Raw genomic sequence first — 20950 nt, 5'->3', positions numbered from 1 at the left:
GCTTCGGTTCAGCTGCAGGCAACATGGACTGGAGAGAGAGTTTCAGAGTGGTGAGTTTTTAATCTGTAACAAATGTATCTTTCATCCATAAAGTTTTAACTGAGCTCTGTCTCTACATCACAGGAACAACTTTATATCCATTTACTGGCTGGAGGGTATCTAGTGTTGGGAAGGAGAGTGTGTGCTGCAGCTCAGTGTTTTTCCACAGTTGCCTTCGATTTTGACCTTCACTGGAACTGAGGTGGACATGAACGAATTGTACTATCAGGTTTAAGATTCAGTTCTAATGAACAAACTCCTCAGTCTCAGTCTTGAATGTATTTATGACAAAGACAAGACAGTTACCTGGAACCAAACCCCACAAAACAGTGGCAAATGAGATTTGCTTCAAGTAACAATCTTTGAAATCTTTATACCCAAGAAACAAGGTCACAGATTGGAGGTGTGTGTGTCTCTTCTTATGGCGTACTGTTTACTTTGTACCGTGCCGAAGCAGGACTTTCTGATCAGACAGTCTGAACCTCCTCACACACTTGGCAAAGTAAGGTAAACGACAGGATCAGTTAACCATGAAATGCAGGTACACACATTTTATGGTGTAAAGTAATTTTTTTCTGAATGTCTGTACATTTGTGTGTATCCATCCAGCAGATGTTGAGATAATTCCCTGGATAAGTCAAAACTTTGACCTGCTGGTGGCGCTACAGGAAAACTCTGGAATCACCAAAATCATTTGGATTCATGGCAAAAAAAAACCAACAAAAAAACAAGCTGTGGTTGATATAGTATGGAATTTTTAAACTCTTATATTGATAACAGCCTCAGAAAACCAGTATTGTTGAGGCGCTCATGGTCCTCAGTAGGTATAGCAGTAACTGGAACATTACAAATAAGCAGAATTTATTCTGTCCTGTCTATGTGAACTCTCAAAGGGGTGTTGGCTTTACGTAGATGGAGGCAGAGTGCTGGCTGTGAGAGGGACCTCTTTACTCAATGTAAATAATAATGGAATGTGACCTCAAATACATGTCAGTCCACATTAAGTGGGACCATACAGCTTAGGCACCGCATTAAACAAACAACCTACAGTGAATGCATTTACTAACTAGAATTCTACTCGTGAATTCACTTTTTGTCCATTGAAGATTAAAAGACTATTTTGTAAGATGTACTTTACTGAGTGCTATGTAGCAGCCTGTCACATACGGTTTACAGATTTAACTGCAACCAGATAAATGTGAGTGATGTCAACCAACTAAGAATAAAAAAAAAATGGGCAGGACTTGAAGGCCTTAGAGTGGCCCAGCAGTTATGAAGACAAATATTTCCCCTCTGGATCAGTAAGGCAGGAAAAGGTGTGTTTAGAGAGGAGACAGAGGGGAGCTTTGTCTCCTTCTCCAACAGGTCAGCTTCTCCCAACCCTCCCGCCCCCATTATTCCATCGCTCTGCCAGTCTTTCACCCTAAATCCCACCTTCCAGCTCCCTCGTCCCCCTGCACCCTCCTGGAGCTCGCACAAACCTTCTCACTTAAGAGATGCTATCACTTCTCTGCCATTCCCTCCTGCTCATCCTTGCTCAACAGGTAAGAAGAGCATTATCTTTTTCTATTCTAACACTACAGACAGAATGGGGTATGTCTGATAGTACACCTCAACATCTACCATATAAGAACCAAGAAAATCTACAACAATTGACAAGCTCGGGTGTTCTCAGTATCATCAACTCTTTAAAAGTGACTTACAGAAAAATTTATTTCTTTTATTTTTACCACTACTACTATTCTGTCTTGTTTAGAATTGTTTTTGAAGAAATGTGCTTTTCATTATTAGACTCATTACTCATCAGATTATTAGACTAATATTGGTAGGTTTTTGGTAGTGTTATTCTTATTTCATTGGGCTCGAGGTTAGTCTTTCTTTCAGGTTTTATAAACTGGCAAAAGGGGAGCAAAGTCTGAGCTCTTTGTATATAAAGCTCCTGTGGACCTATTTTAACACTGTGAAATGAGCTCATTCAGTAAACCTGGCAGACAGGCTTCAGATTTTTGGCATAACCCCTAGTGACCCTTGGAAGGGCTGAATAGTCATGGAAGTGGCACTACGCATGGATTGCATCATAATAAATGTCAGGGTTAGGGATAGGGTTTTTTTATTTTTATTTTACACCAGCTGCTCTTCCTGACACAACCCTCCCTGTTAACCTGGGTTTAGGACAGGCAATTAGGAATTCACTGGCTTGTGCATCGCTGGCGGTTGGGGAGCAACATGGGGTGAAGTGTCTTGCCCAAGGACACTTTGACATGTGGATAGGAGGAGGTTGGTCATTTTGAATACTGACCATGACTTTTGACTGGCTGATGATCACTGACACAGTTGAAGACAGTCAGTTTCACTTTCTAGTATTGACCTTAACTAGCTTAGCCTATTTTATATTCTGGTTATGCATTACATTATGAATAATTTTCTGAGGAGTTGGTGGAGACCAAAACAGAGCTAAAAAGGATAAATATATTCATCAGGTGGCCAGAAACATGACTGAATGGTAACGTTGCTCTGTATCTGCTGGATGTTTGCTAACATGTTAGCTATTATCAACTTTATAAGATGATAATTTTATGTTCTGAGTACAGCTAGTTTCCAGTGGCCAAAATGAGTTAATGCTGGTTTAAAGGATAAAAGATATATCCAAAATATTTGTAAACAACATTTTTATTCCAATGTGTTAGGGTAGGGAAGTGACTCTCACTCAAGCCCATTGGTTCATTCTCAAGATTAAGTGGTCAGAAATGTATAGTTTTACATAGAAAGGGATCATGAATTCCTTAAACAGCTGGGCACTGTAGATTTTAGCACACTCTTGGGGACTTCAATTTATGGGAAACAAAGAAGCGATGTGGCTGCGATATCGCTCAACCCACATTTCCACTGCCTGCGTAAGCGGCTACAGGGGATGTCCCACTTGCAGCGCTGAACCTTATTCCCCTAAGTGCAGGTCTAACTCTCTGGTAGAGAGCAGACCCTTTTTCTTAGTTTGTCTTGTGTTTCCTTAACACATTTTTTGTACCCTGAAGCGACTGTGGCAACATACACAGTACAGCACATTGTAGGCTATAAGTGTTATTTGCATGGTACAATATATTTTTATTAAAATACCAAATCAAAAAATACTAAAAAAATAAAAAACTCTGTCAGTAGCATTGTGTTTCTGCTTTGCAAGACTTATAAGACCCAATCAGAGAGCCAAATGTGAGCGTTTTGCAGCAGGGGATTCCAACATTTCTTTTTGAAAACTGTTGCCTCAGCGTCATAACTATGTTTTTCCACATCTGTTTTCTCAGGATGACTTTTTGGTATCTCATCTTTACACATGTCTGGTACAACAACTAGTATGCTTAGATTTAGTTGGAAAAGTTATAGAAAATGCAAACTGGCAAACTGATATTGCCTTTTGGTGACGATTGCAGAGATTAGAATATAAGGAGTATTCTGCTCACTCGAGTTTTATTCAGTCTTGATGGAAAAACATGCTATAACTTTTGGGAGCATTCTGTCTCTCTTAAGCTGGGCCAAAAAATATTTGACACAAAACACTGAACCTGCCAGCCAAATAGCACTTCAATGAAGTGCAAAGCTACATGTGAAAATGCATTTTATGCCCTATTAAGATTTCTCAAATTCAAACAAACTTTTCTCAACATAGAATGTAGGACAAGTAGCTGTCCATCAGAAAGATGGATGGGAATATAAATAGGAAGTTGTCAGCGGTAACTAAACCAGTTACGTAGTTACCTAGTTAAGTAGTTACGTCTATTAGTGTTAAAAGTTTATTGTATTAAGTTTATAAATGAAAATCCCTGAGACATTAGCAGTTTCTGTTTCTTTCCTACTTATTAGAGATTAGCTGCGCATTAGTTGAAGGTATCCAATCCTGCGGTTGTGTCAGTGCTCATGTGTTGCTCATCTAGCTACAGAAGTGAAGTAAGTAACTAAGCACTGACCTAGTGAACTGTACAGTGGTCAAGCCAGCCTCCACTTTGAAAGACACTGCTGTGTCTGTTTGCACCCTTTCATACTTGCTACTATGCCATTTTGACTGCATAAGTGTGTTCACACTGACACGTATGTCAAAATGCAGCGCACTATGAGTACCAAGAAGTTGTACTGACAATGGTCAAAAAGTTGTTTCTGGAACGCTTGGAATTTCTCACCCTCAACAGTCACCATCTTGGCTACGTAGCAAAATGGGAGGAACTCCCAACCTATTTTACAACTCTTAAAAATGGCAGCAGAGGAAGCCGCAGCAGTTGCAAATGTAAAAGTACCAAAAAATATTTTTCTTTTTAATCAAGGTTCATCTGCATAACAATGTTGCATTCCCGTCAACTATACAAGAAATCGCTTGGTTTTTTTAACAAACCTAAACTCAAACACATCATTTTCAAATCTTAACAATTTTTAAATATACCAAAGTCAAAACAACAGAATTGCCTGTTTTTCAATATTTTAATCATAAGAATGCACAAACCAGCCGATTCAGTCCCTACGCAGGACCATACACACTTTCAGAGTGGCTTCCCGGGGACTTCACAGAAATGTGTGATCAAACTTGACTTCAGACATAAACAAATGTTTACAATGTACAATCCAGTCAGTGATTTTAAGATTATGTGTGTAAAACCCTCACACTAAAGGATCATTTGGGTTCATAATCTTTTCTAACCAGCCTCTGAACTGGGAATATCTCCGCAATTGTCAGGAGGGGAGAATGTGACCCGAAATTGTCCCAATTATCCTAAAGTGCGTGGATAGAATGAGTCAGTCAATAGTGAATGAATGATTACTAACAAATAAAAAAATAAAAAAAACATTAGGGCTGGGCACGTTAATGCATTAATTAATTAATGCCAACAATTATTTTATTGCACATTAACGCAGTTTTTATTGTATTATTATTAGTTTTAAAGTCAGTTGCTCACTGGCTCTGAATACACATCCAGTCAAACCATGGGTCACAGGAGGGGCGGGATGTTGATCAGCATGCAAATCAGCACCCAGACAAGCAGCAGAAGGAGGCTTCGGCAGACTACTGTTAGAGGGGGGGCCTGGTGTGGGGAAAGAGTGGACCCAAATGCAATGTTCAGTTTAAGCAGGTTTTATTGAGGAAAGGGGGGTTAGGGACTGGAGTCGAGGGAGAGGAGATTGCCGGGGAAACGCAGGCACAGGGAACCGAGATGACTAGGACCAGAGAGCTGGGGAACACTGGGGCCGAGGAAGCAAAGAAGGACTGGGAGGACGCCGTGAGGGAGGAGGAGGGGACTGGAGGAAGAGCCCAGCCGACTGGAAAGGGTGGAAAGCAGACAGAAAGACAGACGGGGTTAGTGCGAGGAATAACCAGGGGCTGGAAAACAAAGCTTGAGAGGTTGGCACCAGGTTGGGAGCAACGACGATCAAGCAAGAATGGTGTGGAGAACCGGAGTTGAAATACAGGCAGGGATGAGGTTGAGTACTGGCAGGTGTGGCAGGCTGACGAGGTGGCTGATGAGGTGCAGGTGCAGGTTGTAGGCTCGGATCAGGAGCAGAGGGAGAGAGAGAGAGACCACACACACAGGGAAGGAGACACAGGGAGGCCGGCAGGGAACAGAGAAAACCAAGGAAAAAGCAGAAAAACTGATGAAAAGGAGAAAAGAACAGGACACTCACGGTCAGCCGGGCTGCCACAACAACTATGCTGTCATCAAACAACTCAAACAGCCGAAACCAACATCTGCACCCTGTGTTCAATGTTCCTTTAATGTTACCTGGTCTGTGCTTGTAAAATATCCACTGCTACTTGTAACGTCATTTAAATTTTTTAACAGAGTGAAGTCTGTGCAAGTGAAGGTTTTGATTACATTAATGTTTAAGTTGAGATTTATGAGAAATATTTTATTGCTACTGTGTAAAGGAATACTGCTGGGGAAAAGCACCTTATTTGTTTAAAGTGTTTGCAAACCACATGTTATCACACCTTTGTGTATATAGCAGTACATTTAAATTAAAATTGCGCAATACACTACTTTATTATTCACTTTTACACGTGATTAATCGCGATTAAAAATTTTAAGCGTTGCCCAGCACTAGAAGAAATATTAAATAATAACAAAAAAAATCATTTGATTTAATCCCACTAAATTAAGATTACAATTAAAAGGAAACTGTTTCCACAGATTTATTGCACTTCACAAAGATAGTCAGCCATTCCAGTGTATCAGTCTGACAGTATCAAAAACTTACATGAGCTATATTCCCACTTAATTATGATTACAAATACAAGGAAAGGTCCTGTTTCCACTGAACGATTCCACTTATAAGTATAGAAGAAGTCACTATTGCAAGACAGCAATACAAAACAAATCTATCTTGCCACTCGGACCTGCAGGTTTCCTCATTGTTCCATTTGGTAAACCAGTTCATTCTGTAGTACTGAGACATGTGACGTAACGCCTCATGTTTACATACTCCACCTCCTATGTGCATCTCTGTAATATTGTTTACATTAAAGTTAATAAACAACATGCTACTATGTATGAAAGTAATCTATAAATGACAATGCCATGATGACATTTTAGAGGGCTTTTACTAAGAAATTCAACATCTGACCTCATCAACGTCAGGGTCCTGTCTGAACGACATGGTCTGTTATCATTTAGAAGTGAAAATGGGCTATGTAATCGGGACGTTATGTTTTAATATCATTCTAAATTTAGAGACATGATGACAACCAAACGAAGACTGAACAAAACTGACAACAATTTATTCAAGAGCAAACAAGCAGGGTGGAGCACAACTAGGTGAAACACATCAGGCAATCAGTACAGGGAAAATACACACACAAATGGCCTTTCTGAGACTAGACCCTCACTACTTCCACTCTATCATGTACTCTGGTCGGAGACCCTCACAGCCAAATACAGTTCCCTTAACTTGTAGGTTATAAATACAGCAGCCAACTTTCCGATGAACTTCCCTCTCCCTGAGGTAAATACGGCCTGATGTACTTCGTGATAATGCTGCACTCACTGCTCTCATTCGTGTATCAAACAAACAACAGCAGTGTTAAGAAAAAGTAATTAAAACAGATAAAATGTGCAAAGATTCAAATCTTTTTATTTAATGCCTTTGTTGCTTTTTACATGATACCCCTGTTTATCGTTTTATGTTCTTTTGTTTTGGCTGAAGATTTTCGTACGGAATAAATAAGAATAAAAATAACAGTTGTATCGTCTATCAGGCAAGAGCATTTTTTATTAAAACACAGTATAACCTTTAGGCTATGTTATTAACCTGTGTGTGGTGATATAGAAATGTTAGTGTAGTATCGGAATTTAACAACCCCACATGCGATATATCAGCAGTCGTTATGCGTGAACTAGTCAAAGACGCATCGCTAACCCTCCGCATGAACGCGCAAACAGAGTGGAAGCAGGTAGTACTTTCGGAAAGGCCCATACACACACACACACACACACACACACACACACACACACACACAGGCAGCGAGATATATGGGTGACAGATCTGGTAATCAAGCAGACAGGACACTGGGCTGGAACAAACATCCAACAAAGACAAGATCTAACAGAAAACAGCACACAATGGATCATTTTTCTCATTCGCACGTATCTATTATACAGGCAAATGCATGTGAAATACTCTGTTTAGCAACGCATCATCTGTCCTGAACCCGTCGCGCTGCCTTTTTTCTTCTTCTTGTTTTATTATTTTTAGTTTTACTGTTACCGAGCTGTCTACATGCCACTGGCTTTAACGGAAGGGAACGTAACAAACAGCAGCTATAATTGAACAGGAGATTTACAGGGAAATATTTTTAAGGGAGGACACCAAGAGAGAACGGCAAAATGTGGGAGAAGCCCGGGGAAAACAAGAGGGTTGACAGGTATGAACGTTAGAGTAGTAGCTAGCTAGCTAATTGCTGAAAAAACTCCAGGTACTCCAAGCACAACTTGACGACTCCCAACTATCCCTTACATATATACGCCAATCAAACACAAGAAACCTGAAATGAACATGAACGCCTCTAACCCGTGTGTTACATGATTTTAGATCCCTTGGTACAGCGGGGACCAATTTAAGTGTGACACACAACAAAAATCAAGGTTAGGTACCGTAAAAAAGATGTTATATGGTGATATCGTACCGAATATGTTTAGCCGCCAATGTGGCGGGTAGCCTTCCAGCATTTAGCCGCCAAATGGAAAATCTACCCGCATTTGACTCTTGAAGGGTGTTAATTTCCAGACCTGGACACAAGCCATATAGGTCTGCTGGAATGGGAGCGGGGTGCTGGAGTGGCCAGGCACAGGAGGAAGTGGAGTGGCCCGGTGCACTGCGGACGGTCGGTGATCCACGATGATACAGAAAAATAGAAATGAGTGGCAAACATAGCATATTGTCAGTATTTTAGAGACCCCCCCAGATTTCACAAAAAATTTTTCGGGGGAGCTTGTGTCTTATTAATAGGAGCCAAGCCCCCCCCCTGACTCCCCCGTAATTTGCACCCTGTGAAACCTGTTAGGTTCAGCTTTCTAAAGCGATCAGACTTTTGCATCTAATAAAAGAAATGACTGAATAATGAGTATAAAATGGTGAAAAAAACTGTATCGCAAAAGGACATTTAAAATGGATCTTTCCTCCTCCTCACCCAGTACTTCAGCAGGGCTCAGAACAATGGGCAGCTGGCTCCTCGAGACGGACGGGCTGTGGCCGAGAGGCGGCAGTTCTGCCAGTGGCCCTGCAAGTGTCGGGAAAGACTTCCTTGTGCCCCGGGGGTGAGCTCTGTCCTAGACGGGTGCGGCTGCTGCAAGACCTGTGCCAGGCAGATTGGAGAGTCGTGCAACGAGAGGGATGTCTGTGACCCGCACAAGAGCATGTACTGCGACTTCTCAGCTGACCACCCAAGATACGAGGTTGGAGTGTGTGCATGTGAGTGACTCCAATCTTTTCTTGATTAGTGATGAGAGGGAAGGTCAAAGGAACAGGGGTGCTGAAAGTATTCATACTAATCCGCAAAACCCATTGGTTTATGTTGGCTGTGATGTTCATGCACACTCCCAAACCTCTTGCCTACTGATTCTGAAGCATGCACAGCAACAACACCTCAGCTAACGAAATGGAGTCCGCTAACACAAAAGAAACAACCACTTCCCAGCACAACACAGACTTTCATACAAACTCCACGTAAGGATAAAAAACAACAAAAAGTCAGATCAACATCAGGCGATAACCTGGGTTAACATCAGAGAGGCATTTGAGTCGGTAGAGACCTCCGCTTTGTTTTGGATATAAAAACTGACCCAGATTTGGCATTCAGCCTATTACTGCACAGTTTCTTCACCGTCTCAGACACTGTAACTTATGCAACATAACAGCTCAGGATAACACCACAGTGGAAGACCCATTCAAAACATTACTTACTAGGTATAACTGTTATACTTAAGTGTGGCAACAATCTCATTATAGAATTCAGTTTAGCTCACTGTCTGTTTTTGTAATCCCCTGCCCCTAGAAGTTGGCCAATCAGAGTCAATCAAGTGGGCTTTCAGGCAGAGGGTCTTAAAGAGACGGGAGCTAAAACAAAAGTGTTTAGACAGAGGGTGAATAGAGGTGCTGAAGCAACAGACAGGTTGAGACAAATGTTTTTAAATAAATTCTAAGAGAAATCTTAAAATACACGAATCTGAAAATAATTATTCTATGGCACCTTTAAAGACTTTATTCAGCTTATGTGCGTAACTACAGGAATTATGCAACTGACTGTGAAACAAAAGCACTTTATATATAAATACAGGATATGTACCATTTCCAAATTTCATTGTAGATTTTTTTTGTAAAGAAATTGCCAGATTTTATTTAAATCTAGTGCTTCTTTTGTCATTCTCATAATGAACTGTTGAATACTATTATATATGTCTAACTGCAACATGTCGATTAATATTACTTTTAAGTGACAATTCTGAATAATTAATATACTGTCAAATATATTAAAAGTTCTTGGATCATCACAAAAACATTTACATTAATTTATGTAAAAACCTTACACAGCTTTAAGAGAGATATGTTGCTTGCATGAGTGATGAACAGAGCCTTAATGTTTCCCTGACACTTTCAGACATGATGGCCGTGGGCTGTGACCTGAATGGGGCCCACTATGAGAACGGAGAAGCTTTCCAGCCCAGCCCACTCTATAAGTGCACATGCATTGCTGGAGCCATAGGCTGTACCCCTGCTTTCATCGAGAAGCCTGCCGGTCTCTTAGGCCCTGCCCCGCTGATGGGCAGCATGCCAGCCGGCCTTCGCAGTGGCCAGAGCCCAAAGAAGCACCAGCAGGACACTACCTACATGTCAGGTGTGTGTTTGTAGAGTAAAACTGTGAAAAGAGGGAACGCCTGTCTGGCCAGGAATGCTAATTGCTGTCAAAGTTAGCTCGATGTGAAGGGGAGTGGGCCTTTCATTACTCTGGTGGTGTAAGCGGAGGGAGCAGTGAGGTGCGGCCAGCTGTGGTCAGACTGCCTCACCGGGGAAAACAGAAAGATGGATGGTTCCTGTTATAAACAGGAGGGAGAATTCACTTTTTATTAAGAGCACCAAAGATTCTACACTGATGTACCTGTGTAGTTTGCTTGCTTGCCATGAAACCTATCTATACCACGATGTGTCAGATTGAGGAAAACGCTAATTTAATTTGTCAATGTGGAAAAACAGAACACGTGGCTTTGAGCTGACATTCAGAGGAAAATGTCAACGAAAAGCTACAAAATCGCAGTGTATCTACAGTACTAACTCGTGTACATACAGCTTAAAGAAAACATTTAGAATTTTAGGACCCTATACAACTGCTAGCAGAAAATGAGCTTCCCATGTGTGTAAGAACAGGGATTTGGGGTATGTTGGTAGATTCTGATCTGTGCTCTGCTTTGCTGTGCGGTGGCACACAGACTAGTTCTTTGTGTAGGGTGTTGTTGACACAGTGCCCTTTAACTGTAATACTGAAAGCTTACAGGGATCCTCCTTTAGCCTGGAAGAAGAACTGTCTGATCCAGACCACCCCCTGGAGCCCCTGCTCCAAAACCTGCGGCCTGGGCATCTCTGTGCGTGTCAACAACGACAACAGCAAATGTGAGATGAGGAAGGACAGACGCCTGTGTCTGCTGCGACCGTGCGAGAAGAGTGTGATGAAGAGTGTTAAGGTGACAAGTCCGTCAGATTTTATTCAAGTGTTGACATAGTTTTAAATAAAATCTAAATATTTACTAATAAAATTACTGTTTTCCCCTCACAGGTGCCAAAGGGAAAGACATGCCGGCCTAAATTCCAAGCAAAGAAATTGGAGAAGCTGACACTCTCAGGCTGTACTAGTACCAAGAAGTTTAAGCCCACGTACTGCGGTGTCTGCACAGACAAGCGCTGCTGTGTCCCCAACAAGTCACGCATGATCAAGGTCAACTTCACGTGCAAGGGAGGCTCCATAGAGTGGAAGATGCAGTGGATAATGTCATGCGTGTGCCAGAGGAAGTGCAATGATCCAGGTGACATGTTTTCTGACCTGCGGTTACTCTAACTGATCCCTCCAAGAAGTCCAGAGACAGTCACAGGATACAAGCCCTGCTGTGGCAGACTAAGGACTGAAAGTTATGCATACTTAGGTTACTAAGTTCTCCTCACAGTAAAACAAGCTGAAACTGCAAAACCTCATTTTATAAGAATGGCTGGAATCATTAAATAAATGAAAATATAGGTTTTTAGTTATGATAAAAGCGTTTATGAATCTTACGTGCAAGAACAACAAAGACTGTGGCCAGTGCAGTAGCTGTAACAGCAGATGTCGACTCATTAACAGTACCTCGCAATGCTATGAACAGGGGGCCTAAACAATGCCAAGTCAGGTCATACTACAGGTTTAAATAAACTCTTCCATTCTTTTTACAAGTTCCTGCTTTTTTTTTGTTGATAAATTAGACAATATTCATATATATAAGTTATAAAAGTATAGACAAAAGATTTGGTTGTGTGAATTCATTTGGAACAATAATCATTGCTATGCAAGCAGACAGACAGAAAACAGATCTACAATAGAGGGGAACTTCATCTGGCGACGCTGAGTCTGGGTGCGTCAGGCATGAGTCTCCCCTTGGTGGCATCCAGATGCTGGTACTCTTCAATCAGCGAGCTGAGAGAGTTGATGGCCTCTGAGAAGAAGCTCTGCTCCATCCCTTCTACATGCAGGTAGTGGTGTAAGTGAGCCTTTGAAAAAACAGAGACAGAGCACAATGTTAAGTAATTAAGTCTAACAAAAAAAAAACATAAACAAAATTATTTTAATCCGATTTAGATTCCTCTCTGTCTTTAAAGGAATGACAGAATACATTTGGGGGAGCAAAATTTCTTTTGGGATGTAGTCCGACCCAACCACAACTTTATTTTCTATATACTCACGAAAAGAGACTAGGGGGCACATTAAAGGTGGTGTATTTAGTTTTGGTGTTGATATTCCAGGTTTGGAATCATGCCAAGTTTTGTGCAAAAGTCACGAAAGGCCTGTCCCAAATATAGGCAGGTTGAGTTCTGTCACTGTCATTAGCCTACATTAAATGTATGTCTCTTTGCATTCCAAGCCTGTAAAATGAAACAACTTGAAATTAACCTAAATGAAAAAGGAATTAATCTTTCTCTAAAAAATAAAATAATAGGCTGGTCAGAAATGTTATTAAATTTTTTTTAACATGCACCTTCTTCCTGTAGAGCTTGGTAAAGCGTTCTCTCAGCTCCATGAATGTGGGCTTCACACAGGTGTTGTTGGCCAGGGCTAACAGGGAGTGGGAATGACCCACAGGAGGCACTGAACACAGGCCAGTCTTCCAGCCTTCCTGGTTCCACGAGACAAAGGGCAGCGAAGGCTTGAGTCTAGAACAGGGAGGAAACGACACATCAAGTATTGCAGAAAGGATTCATATGGTTAAAAGGGTTACGGGGCACCTAACAGGACATTTAACATTTAATGTATGGAAAAATCTACATGAGTCCTCGTTACAATTAAAACAGCACCATTTGTAATATTATTTGCAATATGCTATCAAGGAGAAATAATGGTAATGACAGAGTGACCCATGAGACTGCAACTGAGGACTATTTTCATTATTCATTTGTTAATTCTTTTTAAGTTAACCAATTAATGAGGTTAATAAAATGTCAGGAAATAGTGAAAACTATCCTGCAGTTCCCCAGATTCCAAATGTCTTGTTTCCAATGATATAAAATAGAGAAAAGTAGCAAATCTTCATATATGAGCAGCTGCACTGCAAAAACTAAACTAAATTATCTTAATTGAAAGCAAAACATGTTTTTTGTCTGACAAGATATTTCTTCTTACCGGGCAGCGTTTATGTTTCAAGTTTTTTTGTCCTTCAGTAGCAATGAAGTGAAATATTCCTGTTCTGTTGGCAGATAATGTTGCTTACTTTAAGGAATATTTCCCCTATTTTAATGCTTTTCCCCTTGTTTTTGAGAGCTCACTTTTTGCAGTGTGGAAGCAACCATGGCAAATGATTCATCTCATAATTAATTAATTGATTCATTTTTTCGTCAGCACCTACATAAATTCACAGGAACGAAAACATCCTGTTAAATTATAATTTTTCTGAATGAAAAAAAAAGGCAGAGATAACCAACCGCAAAATATGCTGCAGTATGATGCACATTTTGTGCCTTTCCTTCTCCTTTACACTATAAATATTTGCTCTTACAGCAGCTTCAGTTCAAGTTTGAAAACGTGCCACATGAGAATCCACTCTTGAGGGAGAGCAGAGGAGAGGTGGGTGCTCTATGGACCAGTCATGAATCATTGCTGACGGTGCTGAATGGGGGTACTACTTGGGAGAGTGAGCGTGAAGGTCATTTCTGGGCCAGCTTGGGCGAGTGAACTGACTCGTTGGCTGTTTTGCTGCAGAAAGAGACTGAGTGGAAGGATGGCGCTCTGACCTCTCAATGTTCCTGCGGAGGTCGGACACCTGCACATTTCCCCTGACCATGAGGGCGCAGGCCAGGTAGAGGCTGTGCTTCGGGTCGGCTCGGATTAGCTGGTGGTCTTTGCTGAAGGCATCACTGAACATCTGATCCAGTCTAGAGTGCACAGTTAGGAGATGGAAATGAAGATTCACGCCATGTTACAACAAAAAATGATCCTGACAAATAGCAGCCTTTGAGAATTGCCTGTTCAGAACATAATGTCTCTATTGACGGGCTATGGTAACTGAAATGGCCGTGTTGGGATTTCAGGTACAGTTGAGTTAGACTTGGGGCCCAAGGGGCTAATGTTTGAGAAAGACATGTTGTACCTTTATTTATCCAGGCAGGTTCTGCTGAGCAGGCAAGATATTTTTAAGCAACACTTTGCTCTGCATTCACACATACAGTCACATATATTCACCTCTGGGAGTTGGCCCAGCACAACCACCACCTCTTTTTGACCGATGAGCACGTCCTCTGGAGCAGATGAGGTCTGTATGCCTCACATAAGGCCACATTCATGGCAGTTGTTGCAGGGGAGGAGGTAGGAGGGTGGGTGGTGGCTCAGATGCTTGTTGTTTGTTTCCACCATCACACTCGATAACATGAAAGCCACCTTTGTGGTCTTTGAAAATCTTTTGCCTCTTGTTTACTTTTTGGTACTGATCAGAGCAAAAAGTCATCAAATTTAAATTAACACTGAAAAAGAAAAAATGCTAAAGGAGCTCATCTACTGAGCCCACTTTTTATCATCTCTCACAGTTAAAATGTGTTTGAAAAAAACTAGAGATCATATCACATTGGTCAAATCAATATTGTTATTTGTACTGTGACTCTAGTTTTAACAGTAAAAAGTTATGCGTTATGTTCTCATGCACCAATGGCTTGGAACAGACTTTCTTTACAAATAAGAGAAGTTTCCTACAGATAGTTAAAAGAAGCAGCTCAAGACCTACTTTATGCTTCTGCTTTTAACTGATTAAACACACTTTATTTATGTATTTATTTGATTTTATAGCCCTGTCTAATTCCAGTTTTAATACCTGTGTTTTGAGCATGTGGCGTTTGTGCATGCTGCTGTATTTGCTACTTATTTAAGTGCTTGTGAAGGTAAAGCACTTTGAGCTGCATTTATGTATGAAAGGTGCAAATAGAGACATTTATATCATCATTTTACCTACCCTATCTGTAATACGTTAAGTCCTTCTCCTACATGACCAGAAATATTTTATCATTATGTTCCAAGTGACAGTTTAAAGGTGTGGTGTGCGATTTTCATCCAATGCACGTCTTTTTGTCCAAAGGCAGTGTTTTGGTATTTGTACAAAGCCCTGGCTCTCAAACAAACAAAGAGGCTCAAGCCACACCACACTATTCCAGCCATGATTTGTGTGTCAGTACATAAATGACTCGCCCACAGACATTCAGCTTACTTTCCATTTCGCCAAGACATGCTGTTTTGATGTCAGCTATAGCAGCTAGAGAGTTGTATTGCATCGCAGTCTGGAGCTGGTGTGCTGGCTCTGGGGCCGCCTCGTCCCCTCTGCATGTTAGCCACAACCTAGCTTACATTAGTTACATTAATTGCTGAGTCGTTGTTCACTCTATATCATGGTATTTATCAGGGTGTTGGATTTCTCCAGAAGCGCTTACCCCACCTTTAAGTAACTACACACTTTTAATCACTGAGGTCATTACTGAAGGGGGTTACCTTCTTATTCAACACTACAGTCAACGTGAGATTCGTGTTGAGAGGATGATGGAGTTCACATGAGCTCAATATCTGGAGCTCTGCGGGGGACCAAACAACTGTGAGGTTAAAATAGCTGCAGTGACAGCCAGACAGCAGACCTTCTGGTGGGGACACTGACATCTGCCAGTGTGTAGAGAGGGGTGAGGCTGGGCACCAGGTAGTGTAAATGAGGGAAGGGGACCAGATTCATGGCAATCTCATTCAGATCCATGTTGAGAGATCCCTCAAAACGAGCTGAGCTGCAACAAAGAAAGGTGACACACAAGCAACATTTAGAGGCAGTGACAAACAGATGACATGACACTGATTTAGCAAGAAAAGGCAGTTTTATAATGAGATACTGTGTAATGCTCAATTATTTAGTATTTACTAGTGGAACAATGCACATATACAAACTGCCTCTCTCACAAATATTCAAACTTCAGGCAACTCACAAAGTTCACTCACTCACACTGGAAACTACAGATAAAATTAAAGAAAACATTGAAATAAATGTGAAAGGACACAGCGGGGACAAACAGATGCTTCAATACAGGACACAAAAGCTCTCTAAGTGGTTTGATGAAAATGGAAAAAAAATGTGAGTCATTTCACAGCCTAGGATCTTTAGGTACTCAAAAATGCAAATACGCTGCCCGTTTCAGGATGAGCTTAAACAAATGTTTTAGCCATACCAGACAAATGTGGATTGGAAGGGGGATCACCTAACAACACAAAGAGTATGACTCTGCCTTGAGCTTTGGATGGAAAAAGAACCCTCTGATATATTAAGTAGTACTATAAATAGCATTATATTTTAGTGACCTAGCACCAGAACATTCTAAAATAAATGTATACAAAAAGGTTTAAAAATAAAATGGCTTCAAAATAAAGACTTAAAAATACAGTAAAAAAATAATGGGAGCATGTCCAGTAATAAAATAAACATTCTGAGACAGGTTCTTTAAGCAGACACGGTCTACTGTATATGAGCAAAGAGTGACACTATACCTGGTAATATTGAGCAACAGGTTAGCCACAATGTTATTCATGGCATCAAAGGGCTTCTCTGCCCCACTGAGCCCGCCCTGCCCAGAGATGATGGTGCTGTCTCTCTTGATCATCGAGCCTGGCCTTCCACCGTGAGACATATGTTTGATCTTGTTCACGATGTCCACCAACGACTGGAGTAGGAGAAGTGAGGGCGAACAGAAATTGATGATTTTTGTTGCTACAGAGATGTTTGCAGAGAAAGAGAGAGAGAAAACTTAAACATTTACAAAAGCACAGACCTGATTTTCCACAGGCAGGACACAGTCGGCGTGCTCGGTGAGCTCTCTCATGGCCAGAACGCTGTTGTAGGGAGAGGTGATGACATCGTCCTCAGCAGACGGATAAATGGAGGTGACAATTCGACACACCTCAGGGAACTCCTCCTCCAGCAGGCTCAGGACTCTGGTCCCCAGGCCAGAACCAGTACCTCAAATTCAAAAATCAATGAATTTTCTTTCTGCTGTAAGCTGATTTCTTTGACACCATGTAAAGCATTCCCCCAGAGAAAAAAGATTTTTTTGAGCATGTAATGTATAATTATTATATAGTTTAGTATTTCTTAAATTGAGACACATAAATACTAGGTAGAAAAATGGTCAGTCCAAATGATTAGGAAGCAGTATCTCGTATCACTAACACATTAACCGCCAACACATCACATTACCAAATAAAGGCTGAACATGATATGAATGACTGGGAAAGCATCCACACACACCCGTCTTTGCAAGAGAGGCAAACTGTTCCTCCAGCATCAGTGTTTCCATGCATGGATGGGGTCAAACTGTCTTTGTGTCTCACCTCCTCCCATAGAGTGAATGAGAAAGAAGCACTGCAGACAGTCACAGTGTTCTGCTGCCTTCCTCAGTGTATCCACTATCTGCTCCCTGTAGGCTGAGCCATATGTCATGTGTCCAACTGCCCTGGAGAAGAAGATGCAGATTAATGAGGGGTTGTCAATATTTTGCCCATCCCTGTACAGCTCTTTCATATTGTAGGAGGGCAGGGGTTTGAGGGAAGCATTACAAAATCTAAATATGAAGTCATGCTCTCAAACTGAAAGACCACGCTCTTGAATAAAGATAGGAAAGTAATCCCATATGTGTTCTACTTACTATGATAATTGTTATGTATCAATATACCAAGGCAAATTCCTTGCATGTGGAAACCTACTTGGCAATAAACCTGATTCTGTTAAGTTCATATACATTGAGAAGTGTTATGTGTAAATGGTGCAAACTTTAGAAAAGAGGTGAAAAAAAATAGAGCATAGATTTAGAATGTCTTGGAGGCTAAAGGCAAAAACATTAAATCACTCTACATGAAAGTGAAAATTTCCACATGAAGAACAAACAAAAAACAAATTTAAATGTTGCAGTGCAGTGTCAGCTCTGTAAATGAGTTTGTCAAAGTAGAGACTACATTTTTCACACTCCTTGAGTTGACATGGCATGTGCAGGATTTTCCGCAGGCACTGGCCTGTCCAATAATTTAAAGTCCGTGCTAAAAGGCAGTTTTCTTCCTTTTAGCACTTCCTTTCTAACCCTTCTGCACGTAAACTTCAGAATGAGAGGCAGGACAAGGCATTACTTAGGGGGAAATATGTATGATGTGATAGGCACTGCTCTAACATAACTCACTGCAAAGACGCATTGCTTCCTTTTACAATGGCTGTCAGGCTTAAACCTATAGAGGGAACATTCACACCAGCCCTGTCAAGAAGCACTGCTGACCTTTCTCGCAAATTATAATATGTAGCCTTGAGAAAGGGCAAAGTAGGAAAAGCCTCTACTGATCTTTTGTGATGCTGTTATACTCTTGGGTATTTTAAATGCAGAGGCTGTATAAGATAGCAGGTTTTAATTCATCCAGCCAAAGACAAATGCAATCCAATTACATTGGTTTAATCCCTGAACACAACACCATTAGAACTGATGTAACGTTTGAATGGAAAAGATGATGGTTTTCAACAGTTGCTAACAGATATGTGAGCTTGTGAGCCGACATCCTGTGGCTAGTCCATCTCTTACCAGTTGTTGCCGGAACCTGACACGTCTGTGAGGAGCTGAGTGCTGTCGAACACTTCTCTCAATGGGCCCTGCAGGATCTCATTGACCACACCCTCCTCCATGTCCACCAGCACCGCCTGTGGATTCAGATATGTGAGTATGGGGCCAGCACATATATTTTATTGCCATTTCACGCAGAGCACATGCCTTTAATGCCCTGCTGTCATTCCATAAATCCTCTTTGTAATTCTAACCAGTGGATGCCAACCGTTTCATAACGCAGAATCCAACGCTGACCTTGACACTGACTCTTAAATAAGCTGTTACCCCCTGTGAAGGCCAGAAGAAAAAAAAAAGTCAAGCTGTTTTCTGGGTAGAACTTACCCTGGCCTTCAGATGTTGGATTCTCCCACCAACACAGGTTCCCCTGTCACTTTTCCTGGAAAAGCACAGGAAAAAAAAAAAAATTAAGGTTACAAAGGACTTTTTTTTGACCGCTGTATGTATGCATATATGAATGATGTGATTACCTCGAGTCCACATTTCTGAAAAAGCTACTGAGAGCCTCATCATACAATCCTTTCTGAATAGGACAAAATACAGGATATTAGGGGTGCCCTTAAAAGCCATGCTATGTGATAAAATGTCTGTTTTTGTAAGATGAGTAAGGTCACAAGTAATGGCTTGCCTTAAAGGATAATTCAGGTTTATTAATACATTTTCTAAGTTCTGACCATCATTCCTATCCATCAGACTTCATTATAGCAATGGAGTTGTGTTCTCAATTATTGTGGTGAGCACAATGTTATCAGAACTGATAAACAAGTTTTTTTCAATTTTTAATCAGTTAGTGGGTGATTCAACAGAGCTTAAAAACAGCTAAAAAAAACAAAACAAACGACATTCATTTGTGCAAATCATGATTTAGTCAAGTGACTATTATAAGTGTAAATCAATTTAATACATGTGCAATAATCTGATTAAGACAGCAACTATCATCTATATTATATAAACATTTAGTAACAGCACCATTGTTAATCTTGGCAGAGGAGGCACGTGTGGAGGTGAACATGGGTTAGAAGTGAGAGCACCTGGAGCGTCAACAGAGTGCCTTTGATGCATTGTGTGTATTAGGACTTACTTTATTGACATGGGCATGTTCTCGCAAAGCAAGATCCCAAAACCTGCAGCCAACCTGGTTGCCACACTGTCCAACTGTAGAACACGATGTAAAAGTTTAGATGACTGAGGTTAGTGACGTGTCAACGACCGCAACAAGCTGAGAAGTAATATTTAAGTTATGGACAGTCACCCAGCCTATCAGAAGACAGGAAATGACAGCTAACGTTAGCCGTTAGCTCGTTTCTGGATGCGTTACGTTATGTTACTTCAGTTCAATGAGCTGCACTCGAGTTAAACTCACCTTGGACAATAACAGACTGTGTCATGGCGGCAGCAACACACAGACCCTTTCATAACGCTGCCCTCATACTTAACATCTGTCCGCAGCTGTCCGTTACAACGACTTTTTGAAAAGACTACTGAACGCGACTCGCGCCTCCACTGTGTTTGGTCGAGTGCTGATGACGTATTACCATGGAAACGGCGTGTTTGGCTCACCAGGGGCGAGTTCAGGTTCAATCTCCAAACGTTTTGCAACGGTTTGTCATTCATCATTGCTGTGCCTACTAGGCTATCTCACCTCTTTATCTGTCCAAATAAATATGAGATACGACGTAGTCATCAGTTTATTACAGACAAACGTTTCCTAGAAGAGATATTTAGTTAAAACCGGTCAACACTTTAGAAGAACCATCACTCTGATTTGGTTGTATTATGATGGTTAAGTTACTATTGCTAATGACACTAATATCGATTTGGCGACACATTGCGCTAGGACCAATAACTCAAGCAGATCAGTCATAAAAATACATTTTAACTGAAGAGATACTTTGTGTAAAAATCACATCATATTACTTCCACGTTTCTCAGCTTCTCATCCTCATTTTGGTTGGGAAAATCCACCTAATAGGCAATAGAGGGCAGTGTTTCCACATTTATCTCAAGTATAGTTTTAATAGACAAATAAATAATATAT

At 41.0% G+C, this 20950-nt stretch overlaps 2 protein-coding genes across 5 annotated transcripts; one reads left to right on the top strand and one right to left on the bottom strand.

The window, feature by feature from the left end:
* The first annotated feature begins 1454 nt into the window (after window positions 1–1454).
* Window positions 1455–11982, top strand: ccn6 (cellular communication network factor 6). Of its 4 annotated transcripts, none has more exons than XM_038727135.1 (5): window positions 1455–1583; window positions 8706–8982; window positions 10169–10405; window positions 11074–11246; window positions 11339–11982. In XM_038727135.1, the coding sequence occupies exons 1-5, from the start codon at window positions 1536–1538 to the stop codon at window positions 11615–11617; spliced, it is 1014 nt and encodes a 337-aa protein (XP_038583063.1). In that variant the 5' UTR covers window positions 1455–1535; the 3' UTR covers window positions 11618–11982. The 4 variants fall into 4 exon arrangements, with proteins under 4 accessions (XP_038583063.1, XP_038583061.1, XP_038583062.1 ...); XM_038727133.1 differs by having other exon boundaries at window positions 11053–11246; XM_038727134.1 differs by lacking the exon at window positions 1455–1583 and adding an exon at window positions 8186–8395.
* Window positions 11796–20427, bottom strand: tube1 (tubulin, epsilon 1). Its single transcript, XM_038727131.1, has 12 exons — window positions 20276–20427; window positions 19994–20067; window positions 19383–19435; window positions 19237–19291; window positions 18874–18989; window positions 17645–17766; window positions 17086–17273; window positions 16805–16977; window positions 15913–16053; window positions 14035–14175; window positions 12786–12960; window positions 11796–12300 (listed from the first exon to the last, which is right to left on the bottom strand). The coding sequence occupies exons 1-12, from the start codon at window positions 20298–20300 to the stop codon at window positions 12142–12144; spliced, it is 1422 nt and encodes a 473-aa protein (XP_038583059.1). The 5' UTR covers window positions 20301–20427; the 3' UTR covers window positions 11796–12141.
* Between the last annotated feature and the right edge of the window lie 523 nt (window positions 20428–20950).

This window comes from Micropterus salmoides, unplaced genomic scaffold (assembly GCF_014851395.1).
Source record: "Micropterus salmoides isolate LMB-PRFRI ecotype aquatic unplaced genomic scaffold, ASM1485139v1 Ms_hic_scaffold_18, whole genome shotgun sequence".
Classification (NCBI taxonomy): domain Eukaryota; kingdom Metazoa; phylum Chordata; class Actinopteri; order Centrarchiformes; family Centrarchidae; genus Micropterus; species Micropterus salmoides.
This window is presented reverse-complemented; position numbering and strand designations above follow the sequence as displayed.